At 43.8% G+C, this 13,387-nt stretch overlaps 1 protein-coding gene across 1 annotated transcript in view; it reads right to left on the minus strand.

Moving 5' to 3' along the window:
• Positions 1 to 13,387, minus strand: part of LOC149461649 (uncharacterized) — a 48,277-nt gene that overhangs the window by 31,379 nt on the left and 3,511 nt on the right. The window contains exons 2-3 of the mRNA XM_089677881.1: positions 9,841 to 10,215; positions 2,049 to 2,228 (exon numbers count right to left, since the gene is read on the minus strand). Coding sequence (XP_089534007.1) covers positions 2,049 to 2,228; positions 9,841 to 10,215 — 555 coding nt within the window. The remainder of the gene's footprint in view (positions 1 to 2,048; positions 2,229 to 9,840; positions 10,216 to 13,387) is intronic.

Consider the following 13,387-nt stretch of genomic DNA (forward strand, 5'->3'; position numbering starts at 1 on the left):
TGTAAGCTCCATGAGCCGGGCCCTCCTATTCCTTCTGTACTGAAATGTATTGTAATTGTATTGTCTCCCTTATATTGTAAAGCGCTGAGCAAACTGTTGACGCTATATAAATCCTGTATTATAATAATAATCATTTGTTAGACATGCATTTCTTTTGAATTTTTTGTTTCTATTCTGTCTCTCAGTGCTACAATACACCGAACATTCGATTCATAGACTGATCATTTCTTTGTGAGTGGGCAAACATTCAAAATCAGCAGGGGATCAAATACTTATTTCCTTCACTGTATAAAAGATACAAAAAGAGGGCGCATGGGCCTAGTGCATTACCTTTAACCTCTTGGTGCCGGCCGAACACAAACATGCAGACTCCTGGCCAGGGGCAGACTGACCATTTGGAAACTCGGGCACTGCCCGAGGGCCTGGGGTCAGTAGGGGGCCCCATGAGATGCCCCTGGTACCTTTTTTATAGGCTTTTTTGAGTTTGGGCAAGGACACAGGGACCCCATGATCCCCTATTGCCCAGGGGCCCCATGAGTTGTCAGTCCGCCCCTGCTCCCGGCATCTGGGCCTAGACGCTGAGCGGCCGCACATTTGCGTTCTATTAAAAAAAAAACATATGTGCTGAGAGCGCGCACCCTGCGCACATGTCCGGTACTCACGGAAAGATCCCGATCTCTTTCGACCCTAAACCCTGCCCTGCCTCCCCGCTTCTGAAACCCTTAAAGGGCCGGGAGGTGCTGGCGCCAAGGGGTTAAACATGAGATTTATTAATAAAAAGTAAAATACAAGAGAAATAAAATCAAATGGAAAGCATGTCACAAGGAATGCAATATGGTTCAAAAATCCCAGAAGGTGGTCTGGTGGGGGACTGTAGACCTCTGGATAGCTGGGTCTGACACATTTCGAGGTTGTGCCTCTTCCTCAGAGCCAGGCTTGTGAGTATTTTACTTTTTATTAATAAATCTCATCTTTAAAGGTAATGCACTAGGCCAGTGCACCCTCATTTTGTCTCTTTATATACAGTTCTCTTTGGATTTCCCTGGTCCGTTGAGGGCAGCAAGGCTTGCATTCTTTCCATATACATGTGAGGGTATGGACACTATGGAGTCCATTGTCCAGCGCAGGAGCTCAGGCATTCAGTTGCTTTTTTCTTCCTACCTAAAAAAGGTTTAGGTTTCAGAACCGTTTGAACTGAACAGGCTGAAGACAGAAGCCAAATCAGAATTAAAAGAGGTATGTGTGTTGCAGAAAAAAATATTTTAAATATTGACCCAGGGGCGGACTGACAACTCATGGGGCCCCCGGGCAATAGGGGATCATGGGGCCCCTGTGTCCTTGCCCAAACTCAAAAAAGCCTATGAAAAAGGTACCAGGGGCATCTCATGGGGCCCCCTACTGACCCTGGGCCCTCGGGCAGTGCCCAAGTTTCCAAATGGTCAGTCCGCCCCTGTATTGGTGGCGAATTCAAACAGTTGCAGTTGTAGCTTGCGGTACTTAAACTTGACCATCCTTACTCATACTTTGTATATTTAGAGGTTTTCCCAGAATTCATAGATTGTAAGCTCTAAAGAGCTGGGCCCTCTGATTCCTCTTGTACCAAATTGTATTGAAACTGTAATGTGTGCCTTCATTTATTATTGGTACTCATATATAGCGCCGTCAATTTACGCAGCACTTTACATATATATTGTACATTCACATCAGTCCATAACCCTCAAGGGGCGTACAATCTAAGGTCCCTAACTTACATTCATACATACACATACTAGGGACAATTTAGACAGGAGCCAATGAACCTACCAGCATGTCTTTGGAGTGTGGGAGGAAACCGGAGTACCCGGAGGAAACCCATGCAGGCACAGGGAGAACATGCAAACTCCAGGCAGGCAGTGCCATGGTTGGGATTCAAACCAACAACCTGCCAGGCGGAAGTGCTAACCATTTAGCCACTGTGCTGCCCAAAGTGCTGTAAAGCGCTGCGCAAACTGTTGGAGCTATATAAATCCTGTATAATAATAATAATTCAGTTTTAGACCATTACTTACCCCCTGCTGCCTGAGAAACAAAAATACAGGCGGGATTGATGTTTGGGTCCGAGTATCTTCCTTTAAGCAGCGGATTCCCTTTGACATCATGCTCAGACGTTCGTGTTTTTATCTCTGGTGGGTTCATGAAGATACCAAGGTCCGTCCCGGAGGCTGAACATGTAAATTCATATGATATACCTATAGTGAACAATAGGTCAGGTCAGTGTTTCTCAACCTTTTTTTCCCCCAGACAAGGCCCCCTGTAAAATTATGCAGAATCTCAAGCCACACCATTCTAAAATGTAAAAACTAAAATTAGGGGTGCACCAAATTTTGGTGGCCGAATACACCCCTATAGGCCATTGGCCGATATGAAGATAAGCACCAATACAGGTGCCAAATATAACCCCACCCCTTGCTGCCCACCCGCCACCACTAGGTGGTTTTCAGCCCTACCTGAGAAACCATTGACCGATCCCGGCGCTGGGCATAGAGATGAGTGAAGGAAAGATGGCCCCCACTCATCTCTATGCCCTTGGTGGACCGGAGTGACGGCACTTCCGGTACCGGTGCCTTTTCAAAAAGGCCTTTTTTTTTTTTTAAAGCACTAGATCAATGCTTTTTTGATCTAATGCTTTACATTGTAGAGGAGAGATGTGGGGTCTTATTGACCCCATATCTCTCCATAAAGAGGACCTGTCACTACTAATTTCTATCACAAGGGATGTACGCATTCCTTGTGATAGGAATAAAAGTGATTAAAATTTTTATTTTTAAACCCTTCATGTCGGCGCCTCCCGGCCCTTTAAGAGTTTCAAAAGCTGGGAGGCGGGGTTTAGGGTCATGTGACTGCTGTGACACGCCCTCACATGATCGGGAAAGGTCTTCATCGAAAGAGGAGATCGGGACCTTTCCGTGAATACCGGACACGTGTGCTGGGAACACGCACTCTCGGCACATATGTCCTTTTTTATTAGAATGCAAATGTGCGGCCGCTTGGCGTCTAGGCCCAGATGGCGGGAGGCCGCACATTTGCGTTTGGCCGGCGTGAAGAGGTTAAAGGGAAAGTGTAAAAATTTTTTTACTGAATTTTAATGAATTGAAATTAAAAAAAAAAAAAAAAAGTTTAAAGTGCCCCCTATCCACCCCCCCCTTCCCCCGTGCTCGCACATAGTGGTGAACACATACATAGGCCACGTCCACATATGTAAACTGTGTTCAAACCACACATGTGAGGTATCGCCACGAATGTCAGAGCAATAATTGTCGCACTAGACATCCTCTGTAACTTTACACTGGTAACCTGTAGACATTTTTGAATTGTTACCCATGGAGATTTCTAAGTAGTTTGAGCCATTCCACGAGCGTGCGCAATTTTAAAGCGTGACATGTTGGGTATCTATTTACTCGTAGTAACATCATCTTTCATTATTACAAAAAAATTGGGGTATATATTGTGTTTTTCTTTAATCATTAAAGTGTATTTTGTTCCAAAACAATTGAACTTGAAAAATATATTAATTTGTAAAAGCTGTCCAATTCAGTTTTTGGCCAATGCATCCGGAATTTTCTATTTCGATACCAGAATTTTCATTTCGGTGCACCACTAAAACTAACAGTTCTATATCTTGCAGCAACCGCCACACACGTAAGACACCCAACTAGGGCTGAAACAACTGATCAACATAATCCATTATGAAAATAGTTGTCAATTCTTTTCATATTTGATTAGTTGGTCAGCTGGTTAGATGTGCCTGCACACAGAATGCATTATATGTTTACATATCAGAGAATACAGCTCAGTACACAGTCCATACATGTCAGTATGCACAGTGCAGCACACATGCAGCTCAGTACGCGGTCCATACATGTGAGTATACACAGCGCAGAACACATACAGCTCAGTACGCGGTCCATACATGTGAGTATACACAGTGCAGCACACATGCAGCTCAGTACACGGCCCATACATGTCAGAATACACAGTGCAGCACACAGACAGCTCAGTACGCGGTCCATACATGTCAGTATGCACAGTGCAGCACAAAGGCAGCTCAGTACGCGGTCCATACATGTCAGTATACACAGTGCAGCACACATGCAGCTCAGTACACCATGCATACATGTCAGTATACACAGTGCAGCACACATGCAGCTCAGTACACGGTCCATACATGTCAGTATGCACAGTGCAGCACACAGGCAGCTCAGTACGCGGCCCATACATGTCAGTATGCACAGTGCAGCACACATACAGCTCAGTACGCGGCCCATACTGGTCAGTATACACAGTGCAGCACACACGCAGCTCAGTACGCGGCCCATACATGTCAGTATACACAGTGCAGCACACATGCAGCTCAGTACGCGGCCCATACTGGTCAGTATACACAGTGCAGCACACATACAGCTCAGTACACCATGCATACATGTCAGTATACACAGTGCAACACACATGCAGCTCAGTACACTGTTCATACATGTCGGTAAGTGCCTGAGAACATGTGAATGTGTGAGGAGCACTGCCTCATGGGACATGTAGTCCTGTGCAGGAGAAGGAAAGGAGTGATTCTAAAAGGCAGACTTTTCTTACCTTACTATAGGGGCACTCTATACTATACTTTGTGGCCTGCTATAGGGGCATTCTGAAGCAGGAGGAGCCAGAAGTGACAGTGGGGGACCCCAGAAGAGGAACTGCTCTGTGCAAAACCATTACACAGAGCACGTAGGCATAGCATGTTTGTTTAATCACTTGCCTACAGGGCACTAATACCCCCTTCCTTACCAGGCCAATTTTCAGCTTTCAGCGCTGTCACACTTTGAATGACAATTACGCGGTCATGCAACACTGCAACCATATGACATTTTTATCATTTTTTTTTCACACAGCAATCACCGAGAGCGCTAGGTGCGCGCTGCTAGGGGTGCAGTTCTGGGAGGACGTCATATGATGCACTCCCAGAACTGGACGACCATGAGGATGACAATTACCAAGGTCCCACATGCTGAAGCGCACAGTGCGCAGAAGTCACCAACTGTCTGCAGAGTCAATAGCTAAAGACCTCCAAACTTCATGTGGCCTTCAGATTAGCACAACAGTGCATAGAGAGCTTCATGGAATGGGTTTCCATGGCCGAGCAGCTGCATCCAAGCCTTACAAGTGCAATGCAAAGCGTCAGATGCAGTGGTGTAAAGCACGTCGCCACTGGACTCAAGAGCAGTGGAGAGGTGTTCTCTGGAGTGACCAATCACACTTCTCTGTCTGGCAATCTGATGGCCGTGTCTGGGTTTGGCAATTGCCAGGAGAACATGCATTGTGCCAAGTGTAAAGTTTGGTGGAGGGGGGGATTATGTTGTGGGGTTGTTTTTCAGGGGTTGGGCTTGGCCCCCTAGTTCCAGTGAAGGGAACTCTTAAGGCGTCAGCATACCAAGACATTTCGGACAATTTCATGCTCCCAACTTTGTGGGAACAGTTTGGGGATGGCCCCTTCCTGTTCCAACATGACTGCACACCAGTGCAAAAAGCAAGGTCCATAAAGACATGGATGAGCGAGTTTGGGGTGGAAGAACTTGACTGGCCTGCACCTCGCTTTTTTGTAGTCTTTATCGTAGTAATCGACAATAAACAATAAATTGGCCAACTAGTCAATTATGAAAACAATCGTCAGTGGCAGCCCTACACCCAATGTCAGAGGGGATTTCTTTTTCCAACGCAAATACACCTTTGCACACTGGTACTGACTAGTATTCTAATGCTTCTCTTCTCCCTCACTCTGCTAATGTGACCCCAGTGCTGACGGAAAGGGGCAGGGGATGGGCAAACAAGGATGTTGTTCAGATGCCCAGATTACTCCTCATCAACCAATGATGTCATTGGTTGTTAGGATGCTGGCTGCTGGATGGTTGTTAGGATGCTGGCTGCAGGATGGTTGTTAGGATGCTGGCTGCAGGATGGTTGTTAGGATGCTGGCTGCTGGATGGTTGTTAGGATGCTGGCTGCTGGATGGTTGTAAAGGTGCACAATGAAAACCTTTGGCGAATTTCTCCCTCATCCCTGCCCCATCTCACCATTTTCTACTTTTCCTCTTGGCTCTTTGCCTTTCTTGCATACATCGCCCTTCTACATTATCTTCTGCCACTTAACCTACTTTGTGCCTTAATCCTTGAGCTAAGCGGTTACATAAGCGGTTATAGTCGTCCCCATAATGATCAGAACACGGGCAAGCAGGACAACGCCATGCAAAGCTCCAGGTACATTCCTTTTCTATGCCACTTAGGCCTCTGATTGGTACAAGTATACATTTTGTCATCCTATATAATTTGATGTATGATGTAAAAGCCCCTGCGAGGGCATGTTACTTCTTACTGTATACCTTAACAAATATTTAACTACCTCATATCTGCCTCTGCTTTATCATGTCTGTAACTTTCGGTTGCAATAAAGTTTATTTTGGTACCAGAAAACCCATTGCTTTGTGTAACTAAAAGGCAGGCTTCATCCACCAGCTGGCTTGTATATACTTTTTGAGCAATTTGTAGGCATTTTGCCAAGGCTGCCCTGAATAAACCTAAAGGCACCCCACGGTGCCCGGGCGCCCTGGTTGAAGAAGGCTGGGTTGGATCATCCAAATGAAATGTTGCCAAAACAGAAAATAGGTTTCTCCTATGCTGCCATCTGCAGATGAGATCTGGTACTGCAATCTCAGCTGGCAACAGATGGACCAAAATTTGGCCGGTTCAGCAGGGACAGGCCCAATTTTGATCCATCTATGGCTGTTCCTGCTTCACAGAAGTGGATCTAAGGATTGACTTCCTTCAAACAGGACTGTTGAAAACTTTTATTCGATAGGCGCCTGCATCAGTGTGTTCTGAGAGTGGAGAAGTCCCGCTTTCAAATTACAATAGCACAGCAAGGAGGGGGGGAAGGGGGCAATTAATTCTTTATCCACCTCACTTGTGTGGATGTGGAAATCTGTTTGTTTGTTTCTTCAAATGAGCTCACAGGCTTATCAAGGGGGAAAAATATGAGCTCTTCCCAGTTTTAGTTTAGAGTTCAGTCAAACTGCTGTGCTTCTGAAAAGTGATATGCATTTTTGAACCCCATAAATGCTGCACCAATGTGCTGCAACCATGTGCAATGAGGCATTTGCGGCCCAACCACATTCTTTTAAAGGGATTGTGTTCGTAACGTGACAGCAGCATTCATTTTTGCCACAGACACCAATCAAATCATCACGACATGTGAACACCCCCATCAGGTCGAAGCCCAGTAGGCAGATGTAGACTTCTCATGTACCTAGAAGTGTCAGATGCTGAAGATTCTACCAGAGTGGACCAAGAATGAGGGGGATAGACCTTCCAAAGTTTGTACTGAAAATCTGTGCAAAAAAACAAAACCCAAATATGGACGGGCAACATGCACCTACAGTAGTTTTCCAATGGAATGTATAGTATACTTTCAGCAATTTTTAGGTTATTGAGTTGTTTACCATAAAGTCTATGTTTGAGCAAATTATATAAAAAAATTCAGTACATCTCTCCATTACATGGCCATTTCTCCATATTTTGTTTCTTTAAAAACCATGCAAGTACAGAAAAATCACCTGTTGTTGCACATGGAGCACCTAACTTCCTATAATGGGCTGACAACACTAAAATTCCAAGCAGAGTTGTTAAAGTGAATCTTCAGCTTCCAAAACTTTATCTCTCTGATCCAGCCTTCAACTACACGATTAGCTTCTTAGTGTACAGCTTTCTCCTTTCACTCTATAGTCAAAGGGTGGTGGTAGGGGGGAGACCTGTAAGTGAAACTGAAGGAAAAGAAGTGGAATATTCTGCAATGGCCGAGTCAATCACCTGATCTCAACCCCATAGTTTTGCCTTGTTGAAGGCAAAACTAAAGGCAGAAAGACCCACAAACTAAGAACAACTGAAGACAGCTGCAGTTAGAGCCTGGCAAAGCATCAGAAAGGAGGAAACCCAGTCTTTGGTAATGTCCATGGGTTCCAGACTTCAGGCAGTCATTGCCAGTAAAGGATTCTCAACAAAATATTAAAAATTAACATTTTATTTATGATTCTATTCAATTGTCCAATTACTTTTGGTCCCTTGAAAAAGCGGGGATGGCTACTCTTAAGAGCTGTAATTCCTAACCCCTTCCTCAAATTTGGATGTACATACCCTCAAATGAAACCTGAAAGTGCGCACTGTCAGCTCATATCCATTATATAACTAATGCTTGAATATGTTTTGGTAAATACCTGAAAAAAAAACTAAAAATTGTGCCTGTGTCCAAATATATATGGACCTAACTGTATACTGTATGTCCAAAAGCTGGTTTATCTGCCAAATGGATTTGATTTCTGTCCAACCAGTCCTGAGATTTTACACTGCTCTGCTATGTAGCACAGTTCTGCATGGCAGGGGAGGGGACCTAGTCTTTCCCTTCCACAGTTTCACTTACAGGCCTCCCCCCTACCACCACCCTTTGACTATAGAGTGAAAGGAGAAAGCTGTGGAGGAGTAGTGTCAGGAATGGACTTGCCAATGGTGGTGGGACTCACCTGCCTTGTGGGCTGCAGTACCAGGGCTGGCCAGCGGGTGCTCTCAGCAACCAGAGGCTCACTCCTGCAATCAGCCATCACCTGAGGCTGATTGCAGGAGGTGCATTTAAGGAATGGCAAGACCTGCAGTCAGTGCCTTGGTGTATGTTTCCCATGAGCCCCTGTATCTTGTTCCTAGTTTCCTGTGCATCTGTTCCTGAGAGAAGTTACCTTGTTGCCGACCCTGCCTGATTCTGATTCCTGTTGACCATCTCCTGCTCTGACTCCTCACTATTCTTCTGCCTACTCCTATGCTGTTTGACCTCCTGTTTCTGTACCTTGGCTCGTGACCCGTTTACTCTTTGCCTGCTGCACTGTACTGATCTGCCTCCACCGTTACCGACTCGGCTTGACTGACTACACTCCATACTGTCATCCATCCATCCCGCACGGATCCAGTCACTACTGTCCGAACCTGCCAGCCCCTTCACATCAGGCTTTCCCTCGGTACATACCCTCGGCGGACCCCTCTACCACAGTTGGGTGCACTCAGGGGCCGCGTCCTGGTCTCAGTCCTGCGCCAAGTCCATCCCCACCATCAGGGGCTCTGGTGAAAAGGCAGACTGGGGCTTAGACTCCGCGCCCTGGGGAATCCTGTTCTGTGGGTCACTAGAGATCCCACCGGGCGGTGCCTGGCAGTACCTTACGGCCTGCCTGACCATTCTACCTCTCCAGCCCTGACTACGCCTGTGTTCCTGAAGCCTGCTACTTCCCTGTGTCAGTCCACACATTTCTGGTCATACCCAGATCCCTGACAAGTAGGCTGTGCAATAGAGAAGAAAAACTCTGCGCAGGGGTGGAATAGTGATCAAGAGTAAGTAATGTTGAAACAAGGGATGAAGTGTTGACAGGGCAGACAGCAGAAAGATCAGAGAACAATGACAATGGCTCTCAATGACCCAGTCACCTAAGAGGGTTTTTTGGGGACCAGGCAAAGTCCAGCCCATCAAATATAGTTGGGTTGGTGCTGCGTTCTCCACAAAAACATGTACTAAATTCAAATGTACTGCTTATTAAAAAAAAAAAAAGTTTTTGTTTAAACTTATTGGTTACTAGCTATTACCCTGTAAAATTGTGAACTATTGACATCAGTGCAATGTGTGAACCAAAACCTAAAAATAAAGTGGAATCCTTGCTAGTGCTATTTGCACTAATGCCCAGCCCTGATCTAAAGTGTGAAGACATGAATAGTCCCAAATCCAACCTACCGATATCCTTCAGGCAAATGACACCATGAACAGCAACTGATAACTTTATGTTAAAATAGCAGCCATAACAAGCTTCATCCTCCTTCTCCAGCTTTGAAATTACAATGGCTGATCTCCTTAAATGTGCATCTGGATCCAACAGGATGAAAGAAGTAAACGCAGAAAACTCTGGATATATGTATTGCCCATGTCCTGTGCTGGAAGCTGCCAAGTCTTTATATTCATTGCCTTTTATCTTGCACCACGTCACCTGCAAAACCTCCTCGAGATTCAGGAGGATACAAGTAAGTGTAACGTTTCCACCGAGTATGGCTGGCTCCGTCGTCGTACAGGTTACACTATCATCTGGTGCGGTTAGCAAGAGTGAATCGCAGACTAAAAGTCAAGAAAAGAAAAAAAAAAAAAAAGGTCAGTACCCGATTGTACAACTAACAAGTTCACAAAGAATTGTCTGACAACAGGGTCTCTTTAATGTCATATTCCAACTTTTGTATAAAGTAAAAAAAAAAATCAAATCAAAAAGAGAATTATGGAGGCCACTGTGCTCTTGGAAACCTTCAGTACGGGAGAATTGTTTTTTGTAGCACTCCCTAGATCTGTGCCTTGCAATAATCCTGTCTCTGAGCCCTGCAGGTTCCCTTGACCTCATGGCTTTTGCTCTGATACAGTATGCATTGTCAGCTGTGAGAGCTTTTACAGAGAGGGGTGTGCCTTTTCAAATCATGTCCAATCAATTGAATTTACCACAGGTGGGCTCCAATCAAGGTGTAGAAATATCTCAGCAACAATCAAGAGACATTGGAGTCACCTGAGCTAAATTTTATTTTACTTTTTTCACACATTTGCAAACATTTCTAAAATTCTGTTTTCACTTTGTCATCATCGGGTACTGACTCTGTAGTGTAGATTACATAGTTAGTCTGGCTGAAAAAAGACAAAAGTCCATCCAGCTAAAAAAAAAAAGTTATAATCCTATACCCACCATCCATTGACCGAGGAAGGTGAAAAACCCAGCATAGCCTGATCCGATTTGCTTCTGCAGGGGAAAAGATGTGTTTCTGATCCCCCGAGAGGCAATCGGATATTCCCTGGATCAACTTTACCTATAAATGTTAGTATCCAGTTATATTCTGTGTATCTAAGAAAGAATCCAGGACTTTTTTAAAGCAATCCACTGAGCTGACCAAAACCAACTCTTGAGGGAGTCTATTCCACATTCTCACAGCTCTCACTGTGAAGAAACCTTTCCGTGTTTGGAGATTAAATTTCCTTTCCTCCAGATGTAAGGAGTGCCCCCTTGTCCTCTGTGATGACCTCAGGGTGAAGAACTCTACACCGAGTTCACTATATGAACCACTGATGTATTATACATGGAGATCATATCCCCCCTTATGTATTATACATGGAGATCATATCCCCCCTTATGTATTATACATGGAGATCATATCCCCCCTTATGTATTATACATGGAGATCATATCCCCCCTTATGTATTATACATGGAGATCATATCCCCCTTATGTATTATACATGGAGATCATATCCCCCTTTATGTATTATACATGGAGATCATATCCCCCCTTATGTATTATACATGGAGATCATATCCCCCCTTATGTATTATACATGGTGATCATATCCCCCCTTATGTATCATACATGGAGATCATATCCCCCCTTATGTATTATACATGGAGATCATATCCCCCTTATGTATTATACATGGAGATCATATCCCCCCTTATGTATTATACATGGAGATCATATCCCCCCTTATGTATTATACATGGAGATCATATCCCCCCTTATGTATTATACATGGAGATCATATCCCCCCTTATGTATTATACATGGAGATCATATCCCCCTTATGTATTATACATGGAGATCATATCCCCCTTTATGTATTATACATGGAGATCATATCCCCCCTTATGTATTATACATGGAGATCATATCCCCCCTTATGTATTATACATGGTGATCATATCCCCCCTTATGTATCATACATGGAGATCATATCCCCCCTTATGTATTATACATGGAGATCATATCCCCCTTATGTATTATACATGGAGATCATATCCCCCCTTATGTATTATACATGGAGATCATATCCCCCCCTTATGTATTATACATGGAGATCATATCCCCCCTTATGTATTATACATGGTGATCATATCCCCCCCTTATGTATTATACATGGAGATCATATCCCCCCTTATGTATTATACATGGAGATTTATCCCCCCTTATGTATTATACATGGAGATCATATCCCCCCTTATGTATCATACATGGAGATCATATCCCCCCTTATGTATTATACATGGAGATCATATCCCCCTTATGTATTATACATGGAGATCATATCCCCCCTTATGTATTATACATGGAGATCATATCCCCCCTTATGTATTATACATGGAGATCATATCCCCCCCCTTATGTATTATACATGGAGATCATATCCACCCTTATGTATTATACATGGAGATCATACCCCCCCCCCTTATGTATTATACATGGAGATCATATCCCCCCCTTATGTATTATACATGGAGATCATATCCCCCCTTATGTATTATACATGGAGATCATATCCCCCCCCTTATGTATTATACATGGAGATCATATCCCCCCCTTATGTAATATACATGGAGATCTTATCCCCCCCTTATGTATTATACATGTTGATCATATCCCCCCCTTATGTATTATACATGGTGATCATATCCCCCCCTTATGTATTATACATGGTGATCATATCCCCCCTTATGTATTATACATGGAGATCATATCCCCCCCTTATGTATTATACATGGAGATCTTATCCCCCCTTATGTATTATACATGTTGATCATATCCCCCCTTATGTATTATACATGGTGATCATATCCCTCCTTATGTATTAAACATGTTGATCATATCCCCCCCTTATGTATTATACATGGAGATCATATCCCCCCTTATGTATTATACATGGTGATCATATCGCCCCTTATGTATTATACATGGAGATCATATCCCCCCCTTATGTATTATACATGGAGATCATATCCCCCCTGATGTATTATACATGGAGATCATATCCCTCCTTATGTATTATACATGGAGATCATATCCCCCTTATGTATTATACATGGAGATCATATCCCCCCTGATGTATTATACATGGAGATCATATCCCTCCTTATGTATTATACATGGAGATCATATCCCCCTTATGTATTATACATGGAGATCATATCCCCCCTTATGTATTATACATGGTGATCATATCCCCCCCTTATGTATTATACATGATCATATCCCCCCTTATGTATAATACATGGAGATCATATCCCCCCCTTATGTATTATACATGTTGATCATATCCCCCCTTATGTATTATACATGGTGATCATATCCCCCCTTATGTATTATACATGTTGATCATATCCCCCTTATGTATTATACATGGAGATCATATCCCCCCTTATGTATTATACATGGAGATCATATCCCCCCTTATGTATTATACATGGAGATCATATCCCCCTTATGTAT

Source organism: Staurois parvus, unplaced genomic scaffold (genome assembly GCF_062004578.1).
Source record: "Staurois parvus isolate SC_StPar_1 unplaced genomic scaffold, SC_StPar_1.0 ptg000195l, whole genome shotgun sequence".
Taxonomy (NCBI): Eukaryota; Metazoa; Chordata; class Amphibia; order Anura; family Ranidae; genus Staurois; species Staurois parvus.